This window comes from Lindgomyces ingoldianus (genome assembly GCF_010093535.1).
Source record: "Lindgomyces ingoldianus strain ATCC 200398 unplaced genomic scaffold BDR25scaffold_8, whole genome shotgun sequence".
Lineage (NCBI taxonomy): Eukaryota > Fungi > Ascomycota > Dothideomycetes > Pleosporales > Lindgomycetaceae > Lindgomyces > Lindgomyces ingoldianus.
The window spans coordinates 1,322,335-1,348,112 of NW_022985169.1; the positions used below are offsets into that span (position 1 = coordinate 1,322,335).

A 25,778-nucleotide genomic window follows, 5' to 3' on the forward strand; every position below is an offset into this window, starting at 1 on the left:
TGATTCGTGGTCCGAGACTGCTCTGCTTGGTCATAAAGCAGGCGTAAGCACCCAACCCCTATGCCTCCACCCGCTACTTTGACGATAGATCCTCGCACTTCTACGAGCGTCTTCCTTTCCTACACTCGAAATCCAGGGTCTTCTAGTGTAGTACATCTATATGGCAAGTCAGGCTACTTTGGCATAAAGACTGTTACTAACGCGTTATATATTATATAGCATCGATGTGCAAAAGCTTCGACCTTCTCGGCCAATGTCTATATAGTCTCCTAGCAGCTATGATTGTGAAATTCGGTGGATCTCCTTCTCAGTGAGCTAAATTCTCACTATTCTCTCCTTGGCACAATGCTAGGCCAAGCAGCACTCCGTCTCTTGTCAGGGCATACATGTCAAAGCTTCAACGCCGACGACCTCCTCTTAGGAAAGCCATCAGAGGGTTTGCCTCCTTCATGACTCTAAACCGCGTGGCGTTCGTGGTTCGACATACGAGCACGCATCAGGTCTAGAGCCGTTCGCATCGACACCAAACATATCTGTCCGAGTCGACATCTATGCCTACCTGTATCGACTCTCTCTAAGCAGCTAGCTCTTCCTAATGACTCCTTACTTCCTGGTATCGCTATCTAAGAGATCAGAAATATGTAATCCTTGGAAGAGAGCTTGAACTCTCTCACTAGACCTTATCTCATTCTCTTCTCCCTTAGACCGAGAAGAGCATGCCGCTCTCACCCTTCTAACCCCATATCTATTTAAGCCGGCCACCACACGAACTCGGCCTTCTCTCCTCCACCACCCTTCGCGATTCTATCTCAACCCACCTCTTCTCGCCGAAGCTTGTCCTTTTCTCTGACGACTGGTTGGGTCGTCGCCTACGACTACTTAAGCTTTCTTCCTCCAACTATTCCTTCTCTCCACCTACACTCACTTCATCAACTACGGCTACTTAACACTTCCTCTATCCTCCTTCCCTTCTTCCACTCCTGCTTCACTTCATTACGTACCACTATATAGCCCTCTTTCTTTTCGCCCAATTTCTCCACCACTTTCCCACCGACTTCCTCTCACCTTCGAAGCAACCTCCGACATTCTCCCTTACGCCTTTTCGGCAGCGCATCTCAGCGCCCCGTTCCTCCGCTAACAACCCCGCAAAATCGTGCCTGTTTTGAGTGGAATTCCGAGATTCTTTTGACATACTCCTCAAAACTGGCAAAGGGGTGGAGGATCTTAACCTAGCAAGTATTACCGACCCCGTCGGCCCTTGAGATACTAAATATCATTCACTACCAAACACAAGTCATGGTTACCTTAGAGGTGGACACCGTCACCGACATTATTAGTAACCAGTAACCAGATATGGATATTCCTAGAGACAATCAAGAGGCAAGCGTTGGGATGCCTACAGTCGAGCCCCTAACCGAGGAAGAACAGCGACATCTTGAGGACGTCACTCCAGAGCCTCACGAGTCTACACCAAACCCAACTGAAGAGCATGATGATGTAGAATTGATCGCTCAACACGAGATTACCTTCCAAAAGAGCTCGATGGGACCTGTTCCAAACCTCCGGCGACGTAGGAAGATTGTTAAATCTCAAGACACGCTACTGCAGTCCGGTCTAGTCAATAATTCTATTCCTGAGAATCGGTTCCAACGCGAGAATTCATTACCAGTGTTCGTACGCGGCTCAACGCCAGATTCACCGAACTTCAGTCCAACATCCACTCGTTTATCCAATTCTATCGGTCAAGCAACAATCACCATGCCCCCTCCCAGCCTCCTAGGGCCGTCTTGTCTGACCGAAAACGGCAGCAACTGGGACAATGGAGAGGGTGGCTCTAAGGCTCCCCGTCAGAATAGTTCAAATATGTCGTTGATGCACAAGATCCGAAATAATATTCAAATGCTCCAGAAGAACAAAGCTGCCGGAATGAAGACCGCTACTCCAGCACATGCAGCCTATCGACCCACACCAGATCGCGAAGATCTTCTCGAGGCTGTTCTAATGACCAATACGCCACCGAACGTAAATACGGAAGTGCTGGAGGCTCATGAGGAGGATGACGGAGATAAGGAGGCGGCTGAGGAGTTCCGGAAACAGAAGCGCAAGTTTGATGCACTCAGGAAACAAAACGGCGGCGAACTCACGTTCCGGCAAGACGTTGAATGGATGAGAATTCAGAGTGCTGAAGATGCACGCAAGAAGAAACGCAAACGGGATCTCCTCAAGGCTAGAGAAGAGCAACTTGGAGAGCAAGGGGCGCAGGGGCTATCGCTCTTCATAGACGAAAATGGATCAAATGATATCCCTAACGTGGAGAATGAGAATGATTCGGACGACGGCGATGAACTCGATCTAGATCCCCAAGTAGGTTCCCGTAAGCGTCGTCGACCCCCTCTTCCTCGAAAGGAGCCCAGGCAGATTTCAATTCAGGAGGCCGAGTACCAGAGTATGAGGGTCGCCCTAGAGGCTGAGGTTGACTCTAGGAAGAAGAAAAAGAAGACGCAGATGTCACCCGACAGAACTCAAAATAGGAAAGGCCCTGCTAAGTCGAAAGTCTCAAAAGCTCGCGCCTCCAAATCTTCGAAATCGAAAGCTGAAAAAAAAAATGCAAGAGGAGCTCGCAAGACCGCTCAACAAAAGCGGAATGACCAGAGAGCTGTTCACCAAATGAGCTCCCTGTTTACTGGAGATGTTTTCGCCGAGCAAGCAGGTGAAGATGCGGCTGATGAGCCAACATTTACAACAACCAGGAGGAAACATGAAGCCCTCAAGGAACTGATTGCCAGTGTACCTATTGACCATAAGAAGACCGCACGCTCAGATTTATCAATCCTGCTGGCTGCTACCAAAGATTTCGATGGTCGTGGCAGCGTAAAACCTCACGGTAACAACCTGTGGCTCGTGAAGGGTATGAAGACAGCCCTGAAGGCCTACCAGCTTCTGGGGAGTGCATTCATGCGTCGTCGAGAGAATGCTTCGGAAGAGCCGCGAGGAGGTCTAGTTGCGGACCAGATGGGTCTCGGAAAGACTCTGATGATGCTTGGTAAGGGCCACACTCCCAATCACTCCTTCAAACTGTCTTTTGGCTGCTGACATGCTTCTAGCAAACATCGTAAACGGGAGACCTCCACGCACTTCAGAACACAAAACCACGCTTCTTGTAGCCAGCCCTAGTCTTCTCACTCAGTGGGCAAAGGAGATTGAGACCCATACGGATGGGAAGCTTACGATGATGAGATATGGAGCTGGCACACGTATTGATTCCAACCGTTCTTTCGAGATCCTCGCACAACACGATATAATCCTCACTACCTACACTGAGGTCATGAGGTCGTACCCAAAGAATGAACCTCCAATCGGATGCCAGACTACAGAGCAGAAGATTGTTTGGTGGAAGCAAGTATTCGAGACTGAGCGCGGAGTCTTGCACCGAATGGTATTCCTGCGCGTAGTGCTAGACGAGGCCCAGGCAATCAAGAACCACACTGGCAGAACCTCCATCGCCTGTCGCGCTTTAATGGCTCACCACAGGTGGGCGCTTAGCGGGACCCCAGTCCTGAATGGCTTGCACGAGCTTTATGCTTACTTCAAGTTTTTGGGAGTGCCACATACTGGCAGTTTCAAAATCTTCAGATATAATTATTGTGATACCTCGGATCCAGAGAACACGGAACGCCTGCTTGTTCGCCTCTCCCAGTTCATGATTCGAAGGACTCATTCTGAGTAAGTAGTGCCTCCATCTAATCTAAACTGTGCTAATCGTTCCCAGTGTAATGTTTGGCGCTCCAATTCTCAAGCTTCCGAAAGCCGATCAAGGAACTCACTGGTGCGACTTTAACGACGTCGAACGGAGCATCTACGACATAGTGCAGCAGCGCTTTGCTAAGAGAATTAACTGGATGGCACAAAAAGGGGATCTTGAGACATCGTACAGCAGTGCTTTAGTGTGAGCGTATTCTCTTAGTTTAATAATGACCTGAGGCTGACCATCTAATTATTTTAGTATGCTTCTGCGATTGCGGCAGCTGACAGCCCACATTCTTATGCTGCAGTTCGTCATGAGGGATCTCCTTGAGCGAGAAGACATTGAGCGAATTCGAGAAGTGACCAACCAAGCTGCAACCGATAGCAAATCTGCTCAAGGCCTCCAGATAATTGCCATTCGAGAGCAGTTGAAGGCATTGTCGGAGGAGCAGAAGAAAACCCAGGAAGCCCAGGAAATTGAGGAATCTCCCATTGAAGATATCTCAGCCCCAACAGATTCCTTCGATCGACCAAATGAAGGGGTGAGTGTTGCCAGTCGAGGAGCAAAGACTGGGCGACAGTTCGGCAAAACTTTCAACTTCAAACCATACCTAAAGAGCCTTACAACTGGCGACCACTGGCAAAAGATGAAAGAGAAGGCAGAGTGTACCAAATGCCATAATAGGCCGAGGAACGCTTGGATCACCGAATGCCATCATCTTCTCTGTTTCTCATGTTATGAGGATCTGCAAATTGAGGCCGCCGAGCGAGGTCGAGAGCACGCAATGTGCAAAGCATGTGGCAAGACGTTCCGCTTTGCCCATGAGTGTAATGCCGATGGTGAATTAGACGACTCTCAGGCCTATGACGGCCCCGTGACTCGATCTAGGCAGCCCCGTGTCCGGCCCGAACGTGAAGACATTCGGGACGACTGGCTCTCCCTGGGCGGGAAAGACGTCCTCCCAAGCGCAAAGACGATTGCCATCAAAGCTCAAATCCTCAACTGGATCCAAGAGAACCCGGACGTCAAGATCATCATTTACACCCAATTTCTCGCCATGTAAGTCTAGTTCCAGCTATACTCTGACAGCTGCCAGCTAACTGCTTGTAGGATCCGTATTCTGCACAAAGTTTGCCAGGAAGAAGGCTGGGGCGCTGAGCAAGTAAGTGTATACCCAGAGCAACCCAATGGTACCCATCTCCCCTTAGTCTAGACCGAGAAGTAATACCATCCGCTCTTAGCGCCTAAGCTCATCTCCCGGGACTTCTGCTGATTGCGGATGAGTGATCTTCGCCGACTAATTTGGTGTACAGTATCACGGCAAGATGAGCTTCACAGCGCGAGACAAAGCTATCGCCTCATTCGCAGACAAGCCGCATGTGAAGATTCTGCTAGCTTCACTGCGCTGTGGAGGCTGTAGGTTTAATCCCTCTGGCGACTATTTGAATCTGGAGAACTGACGGGAAGTACAGTGGGTCTCAATCTTACCATGGCCTCCCGTGTCATAGTGATAGATCCTTGGTGGAACTCAGCGTCGGAACAGCAAGCATTCTGCCGAGTCTTCCGCATTGGGCAAACAGATACGACCTTCATGACGCGATTCTGTGTCCAAAACTCTGTCGACCAGCGATTAATTGACATGCAAGAACGTAAGAAGAGAGAGATTGACGAGGTCATGGAAGATGATGGTTCTACTGTTAAGAAGTAAGGTGCTTGCTAAACCGCTAGCTAGATTTCGACTGACATACCGTAGGATGAACATTCGTGACCTCATGCGACTCTTTGGGAACCTCGAGGAGGACCCCAGCGGTAGACCATTCATCATCGTCGATAACCCAGATTCCCGTGGCGGCCTCCAGGCTGATCGTTTCGATGAAGGCTACGCCGACGAGATCTAAGAAAGTTCCTTTTTTATTAGCTTGTTCCGACCATTCCTCGGATCTATCGACCCTCTTTTCAAAGTTTGTTCGACCCGTATTTGAAATATGCCCTCTTGGTTGCATCTACACTTAGCTTATTCTACAAGCCACACCGGCCTTGGAGCGCGCGGCTTTGCAGTCTCGGCGCGACGGCTCAACGAGAATTGCGGCACTTCTGCATGAGCAGAGCCGCGTACGTGGTTTCACGGCCATTGCGGCTAAGGCGTTCTGGGCTCCTCGATTGCATTTCTCCTGTTCCTAGCACGCGACACCATGCTCCTTCTTTTACTTCTTTGCTGGATAGTTCAGACAAAAGTGACAGCTTGCATAGCTGACTGGGATTTGATTGGAGGTCTTGGGGCTGATTTGGCATTGCAGGATTTTCTTTCTTTTTCCACGCCCTGGTGGTTGCTTCACATTTGCCTATCAGGATGGTTGGATTTTGCCACTTCCCTGGTGGTATCATCATTAGAGATCTTTCGACACCTAGGCATTCTTCAACCTCTAAGGCCTATAAATATTTTTAATATAGAATAAAAGCAGTGTACGGAGTATAGTATGAACAAATGTGCCTTCCAAAGAAGGCGTGAAGACCTCGGAGGCCGGATTTGTCAGCGGCCTTCGATGTAACTGGTTAACTGGGTGGCGGAGCGGGAGTTAGCTCCCTGCGAATAAGGATCAAGAGGCGTGCTCCGGAGACAGTTCACAATGCATTAAAACAAAAGACGGTTACCGTAGAGTCGTGTGCGGAGATGACCAGCAGAAAATTGTTTGATTTTGCGGGCGCTCGCAGCTGTCCTGATAAGGAAAAACGCCACCAATCAAGACGGCCACCTTCGGGAGCAGCCAGGCTTGATATCCACGGGTAGTAATCTGCAATCGCTTGCGCCCTCTCCTTCTTCCAGGACGAGGGTGCGAGTGTAAAGCTACTCGTAGACTTGCAACCCTCATCGAATTCCACTGGACGCGCCTGGGCACGCGATCGCCAACCCCGCCGTGGTGCTAGTGACCCCCACCGAGATTCACGACTCGACGCTTTCCCACTCCACCCAGAAAGCGTCCACAGAATAGTGCTCCTTGCCCATGGATTCTACGACAGATGCTCCGACACAACTCGAGGGCCAGTCCAAAGGCCGCAGGAAGAAGGAGAGCGGAACCATCTCCAAGAGAAGATGTATCTCAAGTGCGTGTGTGCCGTGCCGCAAGAGGAAGTCGAAGGTATGCCCTGGAGCATTGCCCATAACCTGGGCCGAAGAGGCTCTCCGCTAACCTGCGACGTCTTACAGTGTGATGGCTCTACACCTTCCTGCTCCGCTTGCGCTGCCGTGTATAATACAGAGTGCGTCTACGACCCTAACTCCGATCACCGGCGGAAGGGCGTGTACAAGAAGGACATCGACAACCTGAAGACGCGCAACTCGACCCTGCAGACCCTAGTCCAAGCCATCCTGAACTATCCCGAGGATGAGGTCGCTGTGCTGGTGCAGCAGATTAGGACGTGCGAGAGTCTGGATGCCGTCGCCGAGGCAATAATGGCGAAGGAGAATGGGATGGAGGACGACGACGATGAGCCTGTGTCACCATTCACTAACAACGATCCCTCGGTACCGACGTTCGAGTCCCAGCTATCAGGGAATATGGGAGAGCTCCGACTCGAGGACGGCTCTACAAGATACATAGGTGGAACGTCACATCTGATCTACGTCGGCGGGGGGACAGACGGGACAGACGGGACAGACTCGCCGGCATCATACTCGAACGTGGACCATTACCAGCAGCAGGAGGACCCGCTTACGTCGTGGACCGAAGTAACCTCGGACCCGGAGCTCGTTCTTCATCTAGTGAACATGTATTTTTGCTGGCACTATAGTTTCTTCACGACCCTTTCAAAAAGCCTCTTCTATCGGGAATTCTTACTAGGGAAACCGCCACCGGGCTCCCGGCGGAAAACGGAGTATTGTACACCACTATTGGTCAATGCCATGCTCGCGCTGGGCTGTCACTTCACATCATGGCCTGGCGCGAGGGTAGACCGGAACGATTCGGCGACGGCAGGAGATCATTTCTTCAAGGAGGCCAAGAGATTAATCATGGAGGGTGACTTGCATGAGGTGCCGGCACTGACCACTGTCCAAGCACTGGCACTCATGTCTGTAAGAGAAGCTGGATGTGGGAGAGAAGCTAAGGGCTGGGTATATAGCGGCATGAGCTTCAGGATGGCCTGCGACTTAGGCCTGAATCTAAACTCGGGCGGCATGCAGTCGAGCAAAAGCGCTATGGACGAAACGGAGGAGGACGCCAGGAAAATCACGTTCTGGGGCTGCTTCTTATTTGACAAGTATGTCTCCATTACGGTGCCTCCTTGACCTGTTGCTGACGCGTTGCAGGTGTTGGTCGAACTATCTCGGACGACTACCACAGCTCCCTAATTCCATCATAACGGTACGGAAGTTTGACGTCTTCCCAGTCGAGGATGCTGGTATCTGGTCTGCATATACGGACTCGGGGTTCAGCCAGGCACATGCACAACCTTCGCGAACACGAGCAGTACGTTTCTTCATTCTTTGTATCTACACGCCATTCCGCATAGATTCGAATATGCGCTGACATTGCTGCAGGTCGCCCTGCAGATATCTCGGTTATGCGAGATATCTAGCGATCTCATGAATTTCTTTTACAACCCCATAGATATGGATAAGGCAAAGGGGAAACAAGCTGAGCTTAAAAAGCTTAGTGAAATTCACCAGCGGCTCGAAACGTGGAGACGAGAGCTTCCAAAAGAGCTGGAGCCGAAGGAAGGCGGTTTGCCAAGTATACTTGTGATGCAGTAAGTCTCGAGTCACGTGCTTTGACATTCACCCCTGCTAACCACTCGTAGCATGTTCTTCCAAATACTATACATCCATCTATTCCGACCGTTCCTCAAATATAATCAAAGCACCTCTCCGCTCCCTGCGCACGTCTCTCCGCGGAAACTTTGCACTCAGGCAGCCCAAATGATATCTAAGCTACTTCGGCTTTACAAGCGATCGCATGGATTACGACAGATCTGTAACATCGCCGTCTACATAGCTCACTCAGCTTGTACGATACATCTCCTCAATCTCCCAGAGAAAAATGCCCGCCGAGACATTATCCATGGCGTCAAGCACCTAGAAGAGATAGCAGAGGGCTGGTTATGCGCTCGCCGGACTCTCGGTATCCTCAGCATCCTCGCCAAAAACTGGAACGTTGAGCTTCCCGAAGAAGCCGTGACAGTCTTGGCCCGCACTGATGCGAAGTTCGGTCCGTATGGCGAAGCAAACACGCCAAAAGCCATGGTCCGCGAACCCAAAAAATACGAGGAGAATCCCACTTCCGGATCACCTCTCCTCCCAGCGTACAGCATGCCCATGTCTACCGCAGCAACATCAACCACCACCTTCTTTGACAAACACGGCCTCCCAATTTCAGCCCTCACTTCCGAAGCCCTCCGTCGCGGTTCCGAAAACCGCTCCTTACCACCCAACGACGCCTCATCCATGGCCTACCCACGCGTCGTTCGCCACCCCTCCGACAACATCAACGCCTCTACACCAACCAGCACCGCAGGTAACAACCGCCAATCTCTGGACAGCACCACCAATTCCTCCGGCAACAGCCCGTCCCAGCTCTTCGGGGGCGTCGATGCGCTCATCCGCGAAAGCCAAGACTGGTGGCTGCGTGATCAGAGCCAGTTAGCCGTGGGCTTTGAGAATTGGAATCTCAGTGCCGAGGATCTCGCTTGGTTGAATAGCTCGGTGATTGGTAGCCCTGCGGCTTCCGTGAACAGTTATGCGACCGGCGAGGTTAATGGGAGTGGCGGGGCAAATGCGAATGCGAATGCGAATGGGGTCAATAAGACTGCCGCCGTGGTTAATGGCGTGAGTGGATATGGTAGTGCGCTGAATACTTATAATGAGCAGGAGTGGTATCAATGAGCATCGTCCGAGATGTTCGATAGGTGTTGGTTGTCCGTCTCCTTGGTCGGTGGAGCAATAGGACCTAGGTAGGAATATTGGTAGGTATAGGCTTGGTGTTAGTACTAGTGTGAACAGAAGTGTATGTTGTTTGTTGTATATGAATCACGATTCGATCGCTGTTACGGCTACTTGGTTTAGGAATACCTGGAAATTATCTCCTGATGCCCGAAAAGAAGATGGTCTGTCACCAGGTGTGGAGCTTATTGGTGTCAGGACGGGCAGACAAACAAGTTTTGGTGTCTCTGTTTGTGTTTGTGTTTGTGTTTGAGGCTTATTTAACGAGAGAGGGATGATGATGATATTGATGATGTATGTAGTACACGTGGATATTGGTATGAGTTTTTGAGAACGGTGGGAAACAGTTAGTGGCTTTAATTGTATACGTTTTCACTCTATGGTTAAAATTAATTATTGTAACTTCTGGTTTGCGTCTTTGTTGCGTTTAATGGGTTAACTAGTATTAGGCTTAGTGGGTTTAGACTCTGGTTAGTTGTGGGATTAGATTTAAGGAAGGTGTGTTAGGAAATAGGGCGGAGTTTCTAAAGTAAAAATAGGATAAGAAGAATAAAAAGATTATTTTTAAAGGTATTAAGAAGTAGAATAAGGTTTCTTAGGATTTTATTATAGAATCTAAAGTTGTACTCTATAACGCCTTTTTGTAGTTAAGAGGGACTAGGCAGGGGGCTGGATTCTGGCTCTGGGTATTAGATATAGTGCTTGTTAATGCATGTTGGGTAATTGTAGGGGGGTGGCAGTCAGGAGTGGTCTGTTGGAATTAGGAGTGCAGTTCTAGATCTTTTCCTTGATTTTCGGGGTAGAGGCAAGCTAATAGCTATGGTAGCGATGGTGCGTGAGTGTCTTGTGAGTCCTCTTCGACCTATGGAAACTTGAGCGATCGAACAACTAAGAGTGTCGACTTTGTTGACATCCAATTTGTGCTCCAACAACGCCCACACTGTGTCAACATAGCTATTGGTGGCAGCCCAGGATAATGCTGTACTGCCAAGAGTGTCTTTGTTGATATCTGCGTTGGGCTCTAGTAAAAGCCGTAATGTTTCAATTGCCTTCTTAAACTAAGCGAATTACTTAGAAGTATATATGATGATTGTTTGGCTCGGGCCGGGCGACACAATATGGGAGTGGGTCGTTTCGACAATTTCTTTCGAAACTAGATAAAAGACAGACTTTCCCATGTCCCCTTGGGGGAAGTTCAAACGGAGACCCATCGTATGCACTGTCGATGCGTACGAGGGGATAGCGACTTGATACGAGGTGCCAAAAAAGCACTTACGAGCGAATGACTTTGCCACATCCGATTGACTCTGCCACGTCCGATTGACTCTGCCACGTCTGATTGAGTTGGCATGGCCCTTCCGTGGGGGGTATTAGATGCAAAAGTAACCCACTGGACTAGGAACTCGGGGTTACTCATAATGGTAAAGTACGCGTCAGTGTGGGGACATTTTGGAAAGAGGGTTAATATTGCCTGGAAAATCTCGGTTAGTACATTGGATAAGTCTAGCGCCTTATTACTGAAGGCGACAAGCCTTCTCTCCTCCACTACCTTTTCGACATAATACTATCAGTCAGTAACATCACGAGAGCTGAGAACCAAGATGGTTCGCGAGGTAACCTGACAATGCATCTCTTTAGGCTGAATAGAAGCACTATGTAAGATTTTTAAGTACGGTGATGGTCTGGGGATTGATCGGAGATGTTTTAAAGGACGAGATGATCATCGTGGAGACCTCTTCTATGTGGCATGTAGTGAGAAGGACATTCGGTTCGATTTCTTCTCATTCTTGAGCGTTCCAAGGAAGGGGCGTTGCTATAGACTGAGGTATGAAGTTGATTGCTGTAGAGGTGTCATGAAATTTTTCAAAATGCTTTTCTGGAGTCTCGTAGCTCGCTTGGGTTCAAGATGCGGAGGCACAACAAAGAGATTTCTTTATCGATGCAGCGACTACGCGAAGGGCCCTGGCTAGCTTCGATGGGATATTTCCGAGACAGAATATATACTTTTTGCTATACGAACTTAGTAATGTATTTGTGACGCGATAGTTGGTTTCTTAACTAAACAGCCTTAGGCTGTGATAGACCTACTGTAGTCAAATTGCTGCAGGGGTCCACATCCTCCTAATACCCTTCCATATGCTGGTAACCTGCTTGGTCAACCAGCCCATCCCTGTTAGTATTTCGTAGTAAGCGTCCATTCGCCATAGATGCAACAGGAGACAGGACTCCACTGCCTCTCAACACCCTTCCCAATTAGTACTCCCCCCGGAACCAATACGCCATATACATAATTTCACAACTCTCAAAGCTCAACTCACAAAGATCAGCTCCTGTTAGCCGAGCCACATCCCCCACAAACAACCCCTCTCAAAATCCTACAAACCGTCCTCCCTTTCTTTTTCTTCTCCTCTACCACATTCTCCTCCTCAGCCATATGCGCCATAACTTCCTGGCTCCCGACTTTCACCCGCACATCGTCGTCACTAGTCCTTCTTTCATTCTCCCCACTCTCGACAACAGGTCTTTCGACGGTTGTAATTTCTTCTGTATCTGGGATTTCTGCTCCGCTGCCGGATGCTAGCATCGCTGGTCCATCGAGTGAGAAGCGCTCGACAAATTTGGATGTGCGTAATTGAAGGGCGGGTTTGGGGGGGCGAATGGGGAGGTCGAGTGGAGGGCTGTGTGACCGTATTGATGTTGATGCTGACGCTGGATATGAAGCCGAAGCTGGGATTGGCTTCGGAGGTGTAGTAGATTGCTCTATCTCACCTACTCCATTTGGCGGAGGCGTAGGGGCAGGAGTGGGGATTCCGCTAGTAACTCTACGCACTCTCTCTTCTACTAAAACTGCTTCTGCTTCTGCTTGCACTGGGGCTTGCTGTTGGGGTTTCAGAGGCTCCCTTCCTGCCCGCCGCCGGATACTCGTTAGACGAACTTGATCGCGTCCAACGTTTGTGATGATTCTCGGCTCAGCACTACCAATGTATACCGGAGAATCCTGAAAGCTCGGCAGGGACGGCGCTAGAGAGAAGGGTGTGGTCGACGGCTGTAGATCTGCGTCGAGTGTCGGAGGTTCAGAACCATTTTCTGGGGTGGAAACAGAGGAGCGAGAGGTCAAGAGAGGAACGAGCGAGGTCGAAGTTGGATATTTCGCCACATCCTCGAACGGAGCAGCGGATGAACTCTCGAGTAGCTCTTCTTTCACCCCCACCTTCTGTTTCCCCTTCTCTTTCGAACTAGAGAATAGTGGTGCGGTTGGAAGAACGGGATAGCTCGGCGCATTCACTAACTTTGGCGTCTTCCTCCCCCTTTCTATCTCACTCCCACTTCTATGTCGACTCCTACTCCCGCTTCTACTCCACCCTTCCCCTCCCCTTTCTATCTCCCCCAACAACTCCTCAATCCTCTGCTCTAGGTCTAACGACTGATCCTGCAGCTCCCTCGCCGTATGAAACGAATGCCAAGATGTCGGTGTTGAAGGCGAGGGAGACGATGATAGAGTCATTTTTGGAAGGTCACGGAGAAGGGAGATAGAACTCCAGAGCTCTGTGGTCTTTCTAGGCAGAGCAGTGCGGTGTTGGAGGATTTCTGCATCCTTTTGCGCGATAATGGTGGTGACATTGGCGTTGGCACTGGTACTGGCAACATGGTTGGGATTGGTGTTGTGCTTGGTGGTGGGGTCTTGATTGCGGTTGGGATAGTCATTCTGACGTTGTGATTGAGTGACTGGTATGTTTAGATTAGCCAGGCGCTCTTGAATGTCAGGCACTTTTGTCGTAGTCCGACTAGCTCTCTCGATTTGTTCGTTCACTGCCTCTCGGATAGTATTCGCCAGCGTCCGCTCATTCGGATTCTTAATAGGAGAGAAAGAATTGAATGTCGTCGGGTCACCCCTACAAGGACTCGGACCTAAAGTAGCCACGCTACTGCTATTGATAGGTTTCTCATTCGACGACATGACAATCTCAGAATGTTTGGGAGTAGGTGGCGGAGAGGGGTCGAATGCTGACGACGGGGGTAGAATCGGATGAAAGATCCTGCCCTGGCGTTTGTATTCGTGGCTAATCGTCGTATTTGTGTCTAGTTTGGGTATACGAGATGTTGTACCATTGACTCCGCTGGCGCCGTTCGAGTTGTGTGAAGTACAGTTAGAGATGTATTCGGTATCAATGTTGCCGTTGAAGGCGCCAAATTTGGGATATCTCTCCTCCGGATCCTTTGCTCTGTTCACGACGCTTGTTCGTTCTGGAATCGGAGCATGCGGATACGGTGTATTTGTTCCATTTCTTTGCCGTTTGGCAGATGGGAAGGGGAATGGATCTTCGGCTTCGTCGGCTTCATCCTCGGATGTAGAGAATCTAGAGATTATGGTTTCTTTATTTGAAGGACCCTCGAATCTAGTTTCTTTCCTTTGAGAGATGTATATCGCGTTCATCTTAGATTGAACCAGTGACGATTTCTTCTTCTGCGGGCTCGGCACAGATGGCTTCACTGGCGACTTCGTTGATGGGCTCTCTGTACTTTTTCTAGGTACTTTGCGGTGCGGATTCTGCGTATTTCCGCCCACACTCTCAGGTGTAGGGTCTGAATGGTGCGAATACTGCTTTTTGACCCCGCTGGATTCTTCGTACTGAGACCAACTCGTGACGAGATTCGGATATCCTTCAGCGTGGTCGAGGTCGAACGCGTCATAGACATGACTCCTGCTACTTGAAGCACCGCTTGTAGTATGGAAAGGATGTCGGTTATTTGCAGAGTCATTTGGTGTTAGGGGGGAGGTGTTTTTAATTTTTGAAGGACCGGTAGCGAACTGGTTAGAGTGATGATGTTCTAGGTCGCCGTTCAAATTGTCGTTCATGTCATATTGAATGAAGGAAGGACCACGAGAGCACCTCTTAGAGGGATCCTGTCCCACATTGGGAATTGAGGAAGAAGCTTTACCATTCACAGCTCCATTCGTATGGCTGATTGGACCACTACTCCTCTCCATCCAAGTTTCATATACCTCCTGTTCCCGTTGCTCTTGTATAGGCATATGCCACTTGCCCTTAAGATGAGCCTTCGAGCAAGGCGAGTTGAAGGCCGGTTCCCGCACACGAGGGGGTGGGCTGGGTTCTTGGAGGTGAGCGAACTCGGGGGCGATGAATGAGTGTGTTTCGGATGGTAATTGGGGTGGCCGGGATGGACGGGGTGGGATGGAGATGGATGAGGATGATGGCTGAGTTGATAGCGAAGGCATAGTAGTAATTCCTGATGAATACTGGTAGAGGGCTAGGAGGAGGGGTGGTAATGAGTGTGGATGGCTAGAGTGGGGGTGAATTGCAGAAGAACCTCTAAGCTATGTGGCAATGGAGAGGGAAGAGAGTAAGACTCCCTTGGGGTTGTAATCGAGCCAAGGTTGAGAGACGAAGTTGGGACACGCAAAGTGGCTTGCAGGTTGATCTCTCTTTCGCTGTTCGCGGAGGTGATATATATTTAGGGAAGTGATGGAGGCTGACGGAGTGGTGTTGAAAGAAAGAATGTGGAAAAGGAGACGAAACATTTTGAGAGCAAAGATGTCAGGTAACGTGTTCAAGAAGGTTGAATATCAAAGTGTGGGCCGGCTTCCGTTAGCATGGCCAAATTTCGGTGTCGTTGCGATATTTGATCCATGGATGTGAAGCTGTCAACACCAAGAAATCCTCAATGTTTTCAGGAATAATTTCAAGCGGAAAGCCACCATGCAGAAACAAACTCTAATGATGAGATGAAGTGGTCACTAGGCATGGGTGGGATGGAGTTCATGGCCTACCTAGGGAATGAGCAAGTCGAATTTTCCTCTGTATGTATTCCATGTTGGCGAAAGCAGCCAAACCTCCGGGGGTCTATTTAGGGCAGAAATATTTATCCTCGAAGCACTTCGCTTAATCCTAAAAAGAGATCTAAGTATTCAGAATGCTCATGAATTGACTGTAGTGGGCGCTAAAATGCTGTATATGATATGTTTTGCGATTGGGACGAAACTAGAATCAACCGGCTCGGGATGTGTTGACCATGGGCAAAAGTGCGTCCCGGATATTCCTTTCCAAAGGAACCAAGGAACCAGAAATCGGAGTTTGAAAAATGAAGTAGAAACCGAATATGGTATTACTGTACCGCCGTCGAACTATCCACATCCACAATCGGATCCTCGGGTAGAGAACACACTGGCAACTTTCTCGTCGGGGAAGCAAAAGGATTTGCCAGTCCCATTGGTGGCTCACACACTGTCTCTATTGCCCCGGCCCTTGACACACCGCTGGAATTCGACTCCGAAGATGTTTCTTGACTTAGTGAGGGTACTGCAGACCCGCCTTGATCAAACTGATCGACCTTTTCGCCTACAATTACTAAAGCCGTTTCGTTGCTTTCGAGCAGTGTCGTCTTTTCATTTGTCGGTTGCGGTTCCTTGCTCTGAAGCCGACCGCTCTCGGTACCATCACTAGTCTGCGCCGCGTCTTTCAGGTCCTCTGATGTTGTTACTACGGTCCTCTTCTTTCGAGCTTCAGCAATAAGATCTGCGAATTGGTTTTCATGCTGTTTCGCATGGCCTTTGCCATCAAAATCCTTCCTCATGACTTTTGCTTCCGGCGCGCCGGCGCTTCCGCCTTGCGTTCTTTCCCATATGTCGAGCTCTTTTAATAGTTCTCTTTTGGATTTTGGATGCACCGAGTCACAATTTGAATTCCAGAGGTGCAACCATTCAGTATGCCGCGCTATTAGGAGGGGTTTCGTGCCCCAATTTGGGATGCCAAGATCACCGATCTTCTTCCTCAACGCTTGGTCTTTTAGTAGATTGTAGTTAAGCTGCGGTAGACGGGTCGGGGCTGGGGAAGCCTGCTTTTGCGGCGGGCGAAGAAAAGAATTCGAAGGCGTGTTGTTGGTCCTGCAAAGATAGAGTCAGTTTCCGGTCGAATTTGTGGTATCAGCTCGTATACCGCGATCGCGCGTTCTGTTCCCCAGGACAATCATTTAGATGAGGAAAAACCCGCTCTTCTTTCATGGGCGTCCTGCAAATCGGACACCTAACCATCCCTTCGAGGGCAAACTCCTCATCGTCGCCCTCATCATCAGTATCTAGAATCTCAATAGGTGTGCCTTCCCCTTCGCCATGCCCAGTCCGATTCCTCGTCTGTCTCGACCTTGTCTGCCTAACATTTCCCTCCTCCTCTATGTCCGTATCATCTAGTTTCCTCTTCTTTCTAGCCTCCTTTGGAAATGCAACCTCAGCTTCTCTCCTCGCGAGCTCAATCGCCGCTGGCCTCGCGCTTTGATACCTCTCGACAATCTCCCTCACCACAAAATTCGGCACCAATTTATCCGCATGGACGCCCTTCTTGCATGTCGGACATCTTCCATCCACCGTAACGCATCGCCGTATACATCGTGAGCAGAACGTATGCGAACATGCGGTAATTACGGGGGTGTCGTAGAACTCTTTGCAGATCTCGCAGCGCAGAGCGGCTTCGAGGGGTTCGAAGGAAGGGAGAGACGTGGCGAGCCAGTCTGTAGAGTCGGGAAAGTCGAGAGAGGGTTCCATGGCGGATTGCATGCGTTGAGGAGGTGTTGAAGATGTTTGCGATGAAGGCGGCGTCAAGAGCGTGATCGACGCGGTTGCCGTCTCCGCCGTATCACGTGCTGTTTTTGCAGGCAGCGGCGCTTTGTCAGCATTTTCAGGGTGTGGGCCTGGAGTGGCTTTGGGAAAGATCAATTTTGATTGTCGTGCCATGCTGGGCTAGAATAGGTCATAGGTAGTGATGATTCGGTTCAAGAAGATGGCATATGTGTAGTGTGCACTTAATGCCACCGTTTTTGCAGAGCATCACCTGGAGGTGAAACAAATGAGGTTCTCCGGAGAGCATGAGGATGATCTGTGATCCTCAATTGATTGAAATTTTATGAGCAGATCATCTCTTTGGACTGCTGGAAATAGCATGGCGATGAGTGCATGCCCAAGTCTCTTGTCCATGATGCCATGCCATGCTGAACGCACCATTAACTAAGACCTCTATCCACCCTCACCATTCCTCTATACTCGAAAAACCCCAGTCTTGCTCTTCACGCCATCGAAAATGCAAGTATTGTCTACCGGTACATACTGCTCCGTCATAACTTTAATCACCTCTTGCGAAACGAGACCGCCAGTTAAAGTCGCAATGTTGTGAAGTTCAGCACCGCCAGCTCGGACACTATCCGTCAAGATCAGTATGAAGCCAAGAATCATCAACGGGTTCATACTCACAGCTCCTGAACGTACTCTCCCACCCATGTCTTGGCTTCCGAGTAGTCTGGGTCTTCGATGAACGTACCAGCCTCTTTGATCAAATCATCCATAATCTTGAAGGCAATTCCAGTCATCTTCTCGGTATCCACTTCTGGATTTGTCTCACCAGGAGCCCGGGGGGTTCCACCCAAAGCGTCTTTGTCATGCATTGCCGTGAATTCGTCGAATGCGAGGAAAGCAATGTATAGGGGAATAAGCGAGTCTTGGAAGGTGAGATTTTGGGCTGCAATGAATGGTAAGTGTTCGAATACGCCAATTTTGAAAGCGGTCCGGAAGTCTTACCAAGAGATTTCGCCGTATCTCCCCACTTCAATGTCTCACCAGCTTGCACTACTTGGAATGGCCGTCCCCGAACTAATTTGATATGTGCTGCATTCTTACAAAAAGCTTCCACATCCTTTTCTTCGATCGGCGTACTCCGATTGATATTCCTCTCCAGGAACCGAACACTATCCAGCACCTCCGCAAGATCCTTCCGTGCTTTCGATTTGTACACGTTCTGTAGCTGAATGTAATCGGATGAGCGAGCCTTCATATCGGGCACGGAACCAGGCAAGGGCAGAACTCCATATTTGGTATAGAACAGCGAGACCGCGTGCGCTATTATCCAGAAGCTAGAGGCGTCGTCCTTTAGAAGTAGGCATTCCGGGTCCTTGAAAAGCTCCTTCACAGCACCACTCGGCTCTGGAGGATTCAATGACTTGAGAACTGCAGCGACTGCTTCGTCGTAATTCTCCTCTCCGCCCTCCGGGTTGTCTGTTCGCGCAGCCTTCTTCACCATGTCTCTGAACTCGGTTTTCTCTTTGTAGGTCCGCGGTTGTTGACCGTCATGATCCTTCTTCCATACTTCAAGGTAGTGAAGCAGCAGACAAACGTATGGAACATGACCGTGATCATCTGAGGCCATGGTGTCCAAACTCTTCGTCTTCTCTTCTGCGAACATTATGAGCTCGGCCCACGGTTTGAGGAGGCGAAGATCAGTGGTGGTCTCAGGGTCTGGGTGGGTATCTACAATGGGAAATGATGGAGGAAGGTGTATTGAGAAGTGCGAATAGAAGCCGACGGAATGGATATAGAAGAGCTGGACTGAGTTGGCGCTTGCGTAGGCGGATATTTTGGCAAGGAGCTCTGGGCGGATTGGTGCGGCTACGATCACGAGGGTATATGGCTTCAACGAGTCGGGTTTCGCGAGGAAGGACTCGACGGGCTACATAAGTCAGTCGAGCAATATCTCATAGGTATACACGCTATCAAACCTCAGTGATGAAGTCGCCTTGTACATCCGGGTTCAGCTCCTTCAGTAGATTGCAAGTATGCTCAGCCCTGGAACCCCCCAAATGCCTTTCTTCGAGGAAGAAGTTCACGCCCAAGTCTGCCTCAGAGACCACAGCTGAATCCTGTATCGTAAAATAGCCAACGCCAGGAAGCACCAAGTTCTTTAATGTTTCGATACCAACAACACCGGGACCGGAGTTTACGAGCAGAATATGCGATTCTTCGAGCGCGCGTTGGCCAGTGGGCCCCCAAAGTCGAAGCTGGCGATCATACCTGGACCAAGTCAGTAGCTACACACATATGTGGGGTGGAGCTTCAACAGCTCGGACTAGCTCACTTCTTCTCCTTTGCGGTTGGTCCTTGGACGGGAGGAGGCAGATCCGCCATAATGAGCTCCCTTGCAACAACGAAGCGGGAAGAAGCTCGGGAGGGACTTTGTGGGCGTCGTGCTGGGGTTTAAGATGTCTCCAGGCACCGTCGAAATACTGCCGGGCGGTGAGGGTTCACACTTGTTGCCTCAGGCTCATATTCACACACAAGACATCATGGCAGGGTCCAGGGGCCGAAAGCCGAGCGAGAATTCCCCCCCACCAACACACGATACGAACAACTACATTCGCTCGTTGCGACTATTTCTCTAAACGCGGATCTTCCGTTTTCTAGGTTTGTATTACTCTAAAATTTGAAATTTCGGTGTTGCATTCGAAGTTCCCTTCTCGTCGTCTCCAGAGGTCTCCCGACCCGTTGATGCGGATAAATATCCTCCGGCAACTGTCAAGTCCGCGGGCGCCGCTCAGTAGCAGAATTCCTCAGCAAATTCGCTACATAAGTCATCAAAAGCCTCAGTCGCCGCCATACAACCCTCAAAATACTCAATTGATCTCTAAAACTGTTTCTTCACCTAGCACTGGTTCTTGGACCCGGTTCCTTCAAACTAGACATCTTCCCCGCACCACCAGACTCCCATCGTCGACTTCCGCATCGGGAAAGTTCGACTCGGAAAAGAACAACGCGAAGATGACAGACTCAACAATCGAATCCGCCAAACGCGCAGCCGCTATTCAAGCCGTCAGCGAGCACTTTGACCCCTCTGCAACCCACGTTGGCATCGGGTCTGGCACTACCATTGTCTACGTCGTCGAAGCCATTAAAGAAGCATCGACAAACCCACACATACGCTTCGTTCCCACAGGCTACCAATCGCGACAAGTCATTGTGCAAGCTGGATTGACGCCAATTGCATTCGATTCGCTGTCGGAAGATGTCATGTTAGATATTGCATTCGATGGCGCGGATGAGGTGGACGAGGAGTTGAATTGTATAAAGGGCGGTGGCGCATGCTTGTTTCAGGAGAAGTTGGTTGCGGAGAGAGCGAGGAAGTTCGTCTGTGTTGCAGGTTCGAAGACCCCTTTCTATTTTCTTCCTCCCCACCTGTAGTCTTGACTTGACACTGACAACCACTTTCAGACTACCGTAAAAACCAATCCCGCCTCCTAACAAACTGGCCCACTATCCCAATAGAAGTCGCCCCGATTTCCGTTCCCACTGTCCTCCACTCCCTCCGCGCCCTGGGCTCCCCGAACCCCAAACTCCGCACCACCCTCCTCGCAAAATCTGGCCCGCTAAAAACCGACCAAGACTTCTTCATCATTGACGCACCCTTCTCAACCCTCCTGACCACGAGCGACGTCTCCTCGGGTAAAGGAAAAGGCGACGGCAGTGACAAGACATGGGAGGTGAACAAGCTAAGCCGGGCCATTAAGGAGTTGACGGGTGTGCTAGAGGTGGGGATTTTCTCGGGGCTGAATGGGACTCAAGCAGAAGCGCTGAGGAGTCAGGATAAGGTTAATATGAATACTATTACTGGCGGGCAGAAACCGGTGGCGGTGTATTTTGGGATGCAGGATGGGAGCGTGCAGGTGAGGACTGCGGAGGCATCGTGAGGGAGGGAATGGATTGTTGTGGGTGGATGTGTTTTTTTCTATATTGAGTTTTGGTTGTCGCATGCCTTGTGGCTTACAAGGTGCGAGTGGATGATCTTCATACTCTTATAGGGGTAGAGAAATAACCCCATTTGTCAGTCTCACAGACATTCCCTGCTCAGAGTGGCGGGAATCGCTCATGCTACAATGATCTTACCTCCCTACTAAGGTTTAATTTGAATACCGTGAATGTGGTACCTATTCTACACAAGGCTATCTCCACGCATGAAAGAACCCTAACCCAGATGACGCGAACCTGCATGACTCCGAATCCCACAATAAATACATTCAGCCGAACTGTACATGATGCATACTCTGGCGCCCAGGTTGCCCCCGAAGCCATACTCGATTTTCCGTCTCCCACCTTCCACCCACACCCTTGTGATGCTTCTCATTGACATCGTTATACCGATCACCCACCACAACCTGCAATCGTTTTAACCCCCTCTTCATCATTAGCGCCTCCACAAACGGCTTCCCCAGCGTCGCCCACGTCCAATTCGCATCCGTCATATTACTAAACTTCCTAGAGCCCTGCCTCGTCGTTTCCCAGACCAAATGCATACTCCTCAACTGCGTCATATGACCCAGCAATTTATGAATCCCACACTTCAGCGTATTATCGAAGCACGAATCATTCTTCTTCAGCGCATTGAGTGAGGAATATTTCTTCATTTCATGAACCATTTGGTGGGCTTCGTTTAGATCAATCGAACTCCGCGCAATCTGGCTCACGGAATGGCTAGATTGGGGTGCACTGGCGATCTCGCCGATCTCAATGTACAACGTACAGTGCCTGAGATTCGCGAGCAGCGCGTCTGGAGCATTCCAGAAGTTCGGGAAGGGTGCGGACGCTCGTGGTGTGTTGGATTGCGTGCGTGTGAAGTGGAGCAACATGGGTAACGCCTGGAAAGCATTGCTGGCGTAGATGCGTAGGAAGAAGCGCGTGCGTTCATAGAAGGCTTGCCGGTATTCAGATGAGATTTGTTTGGAGACAAGAAGGAGGGCGTGTTTGTGGAGGGTGGGTTTACGCTGGCCGGTGAAGGGGCTCGTGTAGCCATAGGTTAGCGGGATGCAGCTGAGGTCGAGGACATGGTTGAAGATTTCAAGACGGATTTCTGTTGGGAGGTTGCTAAGGGAAGCGGCGCTTGGATCGGAGGGTTTCATATAGTCTACATCCACAGGCGCGAACAATTGAGGGGCTTGCCTAGCACCTGGAGCTGGTGGACCGGGTGTTGGAGTGGTTTGAGTTCGGGAGGACTGGCAATGATACATGGTGCCTAGACATGAAAGGTTTATCAGAATTGGCAGTATAGACTGTGCAGAGGCGAGTATTGACGAACACACTTGTTGGGTTGAGTTTGGCGTGTTTTTGTTTCCAGACCGTGGTAAAGCTGAAGCCGGACTGTTGGCTCTTAATATTCGAGGGTCCCGAGGTCGGAACAGATTCACGTCACATGCAGGGCAGCCTAGTTCCAAGCCCATCAGTCACTTCACAACAACGTATTTGCCCTTGAATGGTAATTAACACCGGCGCGGAAGATTAGGCTCCAGAGTTTCGATGTGCGCAGACCAGGACGACTCATAACTTGCTCCCAACATCAAGAGTCTGGCGAGGGAAGGCGTTCAATAGTACGGGAATGCAAGTTAACTCATTAGAACTTACTAACACCAGGCAGAATAGTTAAGTATACTTTAGAGCATACATATCAAGGACCCTGCCCCGACGTCCGTATTTATCAACGACTAGTTAAGTCTAAGACGTGCAAGTTCTCTGAGAGGCCACATTAGTTCGTACTATTGACATGTCTACCTCGAGAGTTGAATTTTCCGCTTATAGTATTGAAAAAACCTATTCCTGGCATTGAATTGACTATGAAAAGCGCTATTCTTCTTCTATGCCCCTTCCTCAGCAAGAAAAGGATCGGAACATTCCCCGCCTACAACCATGTATTCCACACATCGATAACAGGTAATACAACGGGCCCCCGCTCACAGCTACCATGGGCCGGATATCCAAACCATCTATTCCTAGGCTTTAGGCTGGCCTCTATCATTGCAGAATATCAATATAGACTGTGGCCTATGTGGATGGATAGTGGAGAATGCATATCAGGAAAGATCGCCTGAAGCAGATGAATGCCACCGAATGACAGTGGAACTTTTTCATTGACCATTCATAACCCAATACCTCCACCCTAACGAAATCTCAAAAACGCTATGAAAAAAACATGGTGTAAAAGAATCGAAAGTGTGCGTGTGCAATGCCGCACGTATTTTCCCCCCAGATGCAAAATGGGTCGTTTGCGAATGAGCAATGAAATGAAGGAGCTAGCATAGCTCGCGAATACTACATTCCCTTCCCCCCTTTGCTGTTCATGTAGATCGCAGAATAGAAACCTCTAACACTCTTTCGCACACGCATCTAGTAGGCGTGCCCATGGCGTCTGGCATGCATGCTCCGCCTTCTCTTCTCGTACACGTCCATGGTTACGTATTCGATATCCGTCTTGACGATCGTGGTGGTGATGGTTACACACTCGTATCCAGGAGGGCAGACCACTTTGGTAGGTTCTGGTGTGGCCTCAGAAGCCGGGGTGGAGATAGGCTTTGGCTTCGGAGTCTCCGCGACAGTTGGGGCGGCGCTATAGTTGCCGACGTCGGTGGATGATGGTTCTTCTACGGGAGCTGCCGAGGTCTTTGGTGCGGCAGTAGCAGATGTGTAAACCGGGGGGCTGGTCTTGACTTCGGCGGCAGAGGTAGTTGGCGCCTCAGCAGCACTGGTCTTGGGCGGAGATCCTCCCGTGACTCCTGAGGTGGGCATGACGAGTCCAACATCGATGGTCTCGGCCTTGGGCGTAAGGTCCTTGCCTTTGTTTGGTGGGCCATTGAAATTTCCGGCGTTGCAAGCATCTTCGATACCCTTACACTTAGATTCCCAGATCTTGCAACCTGCGTTACCAGTCGGCGGTGAGGTGCTGTAGCAAGTGTTGCCTTGGTCCCAGCAATTCTGATTCGCTGCCCAGCATCCAGCCTCATCGGAGTAGGAGGGGACTTCCTTTCCGCACCAGTTGGCATTCTCACAGATGCAAGTATCTGGCTTCAAACCCTGGGTTTGGGTGGTTTGCGCCTTCACATTGGCACCAGCAGCAGTAGAGCTCGAGGAGAGCTTCGCGACGGCGGGACCAGGAATGGGATACTTGGAGTTATCGGCAGTGTAGATGTTCCAGCTAACGCTATCCTCCCCAGCCTTGACATATCCAGGAATGCTGACAGTTTCTTCGGGAACTAGATCTCCAGAGCTCTTAACAAAAATTTGAGCACAACCAGCATAGAACTAGGAAAATGCATCAGTAAATATCTAACCACTGAAGGAAAAGTCTACAATCTCACCTGTGGGTCCCCTTGGTTAGCGTTGTGGAGTGCCAGAATTTCAGGGCGTGCGAGATAGTACCCGCCCTTTAGACCAGAAGGAAGAACAATGGACATGAGGCCATTGTTGTCGATCATCTTGTCGGTGCACCATTGCTTTGTGTCTGCGTTGTAACCATCATCCCAGATCTTAAACCAGCCATCACCGTGACCTAATCATGCAATTAGTACGAAGAACTGGGGTTAGGAAGAGAGGTAGAGGCATACCTGGATCGTCGACAGCAGAGTCAACTTTCTTTAGGTAGACGGCGCAAGGTCCGTAGTGACCACGATCAAGGCGCTCCTTGCTGGGGTCATCAGGCCAGGATCGGAATTCGAAAGTCAACGTGGATCCATCGCTGACTGGCTGGACTCGTGAGACTCCAGTCTCGCCGTCGACATCTAGAAGATCAGTCAGTCCTTGGTCCAATGAACTCGATACATAGGTGTGAACATACTGCATGCCATGTCGTTGCTAGAGAGATCTTCAAGAGGGAATGATGCCTTTGCTGGGTCCTTCCTCATACGCATCGCAACACCATCACCCTGGAATGTTGTTAGCTTAGTTTTAGCATCAGCAGGATCGTCCGCACTTGAGCAACGCCATCAACGTAGAAGTCAGTCCAGACTGTGTGCGCCAAAGCTGCGGGCACGGTGGCCAAGGCTAGAAACAAGGATTGGGCCTTCATGGTGATGCTTTAAATCCTTTTGATTGATTGAAACTTCGCCGATAGTCGAAAGGAAGTGCAAAGGAACGGATCAAGTCGCTAGGACTCGTGGAGCAAGTTTATAAAAGAATGAATTGAGTCGACTTGCGACAAATGAGTGAGGAGGGTAGAACCCGGAAAGAAAGACAAAGGTTAGGTTGAAGGCACAGGAACCAGCTCAGAGGTGAGGAGAGATGGGAAGTGGAGGGGGAGTGTGAGGTTTTGATGTCCAGGCCTTAAAGACTGCGGAGTTCTGAGTCGATCCACCCCTGTGCGGCAAACATTGCTGCCAGGAACAGACCGCCATCTTGGAAATTGTTCCTTGAACCGATCTTGGGATGTGCGCGCCCGTCTGTCATTTTCTCTTTCGTTTTCCGTGCGGAGTCAGCCTTAAAGGCTCCCCAACCAATCAATGGAGCCC

The 25,778-nt window shown here is 50.0% G+C and overlaps 9 protein-coding genes across 9 annotated transcripts; 3 read left to right on the plus strand and 6 right to left on the minus strand.

Annotated features, from left to right (window-relative positions):
* Positions 1-42: 42 nt before the first annotated feature.
* On the plus strand, positions 43-5,643 carry BDR25DRAFT_282108 (uncharacterized protein; the record flags this gene model as incomplete). The annotated part of the gene is made up of 9 exons (XM_033687940.1): positions 43-150; positions 1,912-3,043; positions 3,105-3,723; positions 3,770-3,946; positions 4,004-4,804; positions 4,856-4,907; positions 5,059-5,161; positions 5,218-5,449; positions 5,499-5,643. Exons 1-9 carry the CDS (start codon positions 61-63, stop codon positions 5,641-5,643), a joined length of 3,351 nt encoding a protein of 1,116 aa, XP_033550801.1. The 5' UTR covers positions 43-60.
* Positions 5,644-6,399: 756 nt separating this feature from the next.
* On the plus strand, positions 6,400-10,059 carry BDR25DRAFT_257019 (pathway-specific nitrogen regulator). Its single transcript, XM_033686453.1, has 5 exons — positions 6,400-6,882; positions 6,951-8,002; positions 8,052-8,211; positions 8,283-8,491; positions 8,543-10,059. The coding sequence occupies exons 1-5, from the start codon at positions 6,748-6,750 to the stop codon at positions 9,621-9,623; spliced, it is 2,637 nt and encodes an 878-aa protein (XP_033550802.1). The 5' UTR covers positions 6,400-6,747; the 3' UTR covers positions 9,624-10,059.
* Positions 10,060-10,420: 361 nt separating this feature from the next.
* On the minus strand, positions 10,421-11,097 carry BDR25DRAFT_312124 (uncharacterized protein; the record flags this gene model as incomplete). The annotated part of the gene is made up of 2 exons (XM_033691281.1): positions 10,421-10,738; positions 10,957-11,097. The coding sequence occupies 2 exons, from the start codon at positions 11,095-11,097 to the stop codon at positions 10,421-10,423; spliced, it is 459 nt and encodes a 152-aa protein (XP_033550803.1).
* A 676-nt stretch (positions 11,098-11,773) lies between these two features.
* On the minus strand, positions 11,774-14,919 carry BDR25DRAFT_312125 (uncharacterized protein; the record flags this gene model as incomplete). Its single annotated transcript, XM_033691282.1, has 2 exons — positions 11,774-11,850; positions 12,060-14,919. 2 exons carry the CDS (start codon positions 14,917-14,919, stop codon positions 11,774-11,776), a joined length of 2,937 nt encoding a protein of 978 aa, XP_033550804.1.
* A 743-nt stretch (positions 14,920-15,662) lies between these two features.
* On the minus strand, positions 15,663-17,268 carry BDR25DRAFT_302024 (DNA repair protein rad18). The gene is made up of 2 exons (XM_033689709.1): positions 16,637-17,268; positions 15,663-16,584 (listed from the first exon to the last, which is right to left on the minus strand). Exons 1-2 carry the CDS (start codon positions 17,236-17,238, stop codon positions 15,807-15,809), a joined length of 1,380 nt encoding a protein of 459 aa, XP_033550805.1. The 5' UTR covers positions 17,239-17,268; the 3' UTR covers positions 15,663-15,806.
* A 279-nt stretch (positions 17,269-17,547) lies between these two features.
* Positions 17,548-19,718, minus strand: BDR25DRAFT_257025 (uncharacterized protein). The gene is made up of 5 exons (XM_033686454.1): positions 19,595-19,718; positions 19,239-19,530; positions 18,265-19,189; positions 17,941-18,205; positions 17,548-17,887 (listed from the first exon to the last, which is right to left on the minus strand). Exons 1-5 carry the CDS (start codon positions 19,642-19,644, stop codon positions 17,728-17,730), a joined length of 1,692 nt encoding a protein of 563 aa, XP_033550806.1. The 5' UTR covers positions 19,645-19,718; the 3' UTR covers positions 17,548-17,727.
* Positions 19,719-20,274: 556 nt separating this feature from the next.
* BDR25DRAFT_323633 (ribose 5-phosphate isomerase) lies at positions 20,275-21,200 on the plus strand (the record flags this gene model as incomplete). Its single annotated transcript, XM_033692112.1, has 2 exons — positions 20,275-20,653; positions 20,725-21,200. 2 exons carry the CDS (start codon positions 20,275-20,277, stop codon positions 21,198-21,200), a joined length of 855 nt encoding a protein of 284 aa, XP_033550807.1.
* Positions 21,201-21,479: 279 nt separating this feature from the next.
* BDR25DRAFT_126570 (uncharacterized protein) lies at positions 21,480-22,718 on the minus strand (the record flags this gene model as incomplete). The annotated part of the gene is made up of 1 exon (XM_033683776.1): positions 21,480-22,718. A coding segment is annotated over one exon (1,191 nt), but the record flags the coding sequence as incomplete, so codon positions are not given.
* A 1,024-nt stretch (positions 22,719-23,742) lies between these two features.
* Positions 23,743-25,339, minus strand: BDR25DRAFT_170344 (uncharacterized protein; the record flags this gene model as incomplete). The annotated part of the gene is made up of 5 exons (XM_033684125.1): positions 23,743-24,576; positions 24,633-24,823; positions 24,879-25,052; positions 25,109-25,196; positions 25,244-25,339. Coding segments are annotated over 5 exons (1,383 nt in total), but the record flags the coding sequence as incomplete, so codon positions are not given.
* Positions 25,340-25,778: the final 439 nt, after the last annotated feature.

What these genes read in the sequence shown, in the direction of transcription:
- BDR25DRAFT_302024 (XM_033689709.1), bottom strand. Translation starts at nt 17,238, where the DNA reads ATGGAACCCTCTCTCGACTTTCCCGACTCTACAGACTGGCTCGCCACG. An exon ending in GAACAGAACGCGCGATCGCG is followed by an intron (nt 16,585 to 16,636) that starts GTATACGAGCTG and finishes CTATCTTTGCAG; the next exon opens with GACCAACAACACGCCTTCGA.
- BDR25DRAFT_257025 (XM_033686454.1), bottom strand. Translation starts at nt 19,644, where the DNA reads ATGGCGGATCTGCCTCCTCCCGTCCAAGGACCAACCGCAAAGGAGAAG. An exon ending in AAGGCGACTTCATCACTGAG is followed by an intron (nt 19,190 to 19,238) that starts GTTTGATAGCGT and finishes TGACTTATGTAG; the next exon opens with CCCGTCGAGTCCTTCCTCGC. An exon ending in AGATACGGCGAAATCTCTTG is followed by an intron (nt 18,206 to 18,264) that starts GTAAGACTTCCG and finishes CATTCATTGCAG; the next exon opens with CCCAAAATCTCACCTTCCAA.
- BDR25DRAFT_257019 (XM_033686453.1), top strand. Translation starts at nt 6,748, where the DNA reads ATGGATTCTACGACAGATGCTCCGACACAACTCGAGGGCCAGTCCAAA. An exon ending in AACCTTCGCGAACACGAGCA is followed by an intron (nt 8,212 to 8,282) that starts GTACGTTTCTTC and finishes ACATTGCTGCAG; the next exon opens with GTCGCCCTGCAGATATCTCG. An exon ending in CCAAGTATACTTGTGATGCA is followed by an intron (nt 8,492 to 8,542) that starts GTAAGTCTCGAG and finishes AACCACTCGTAG; the next exon opens with CATGTTCTTCCAAATACTAT.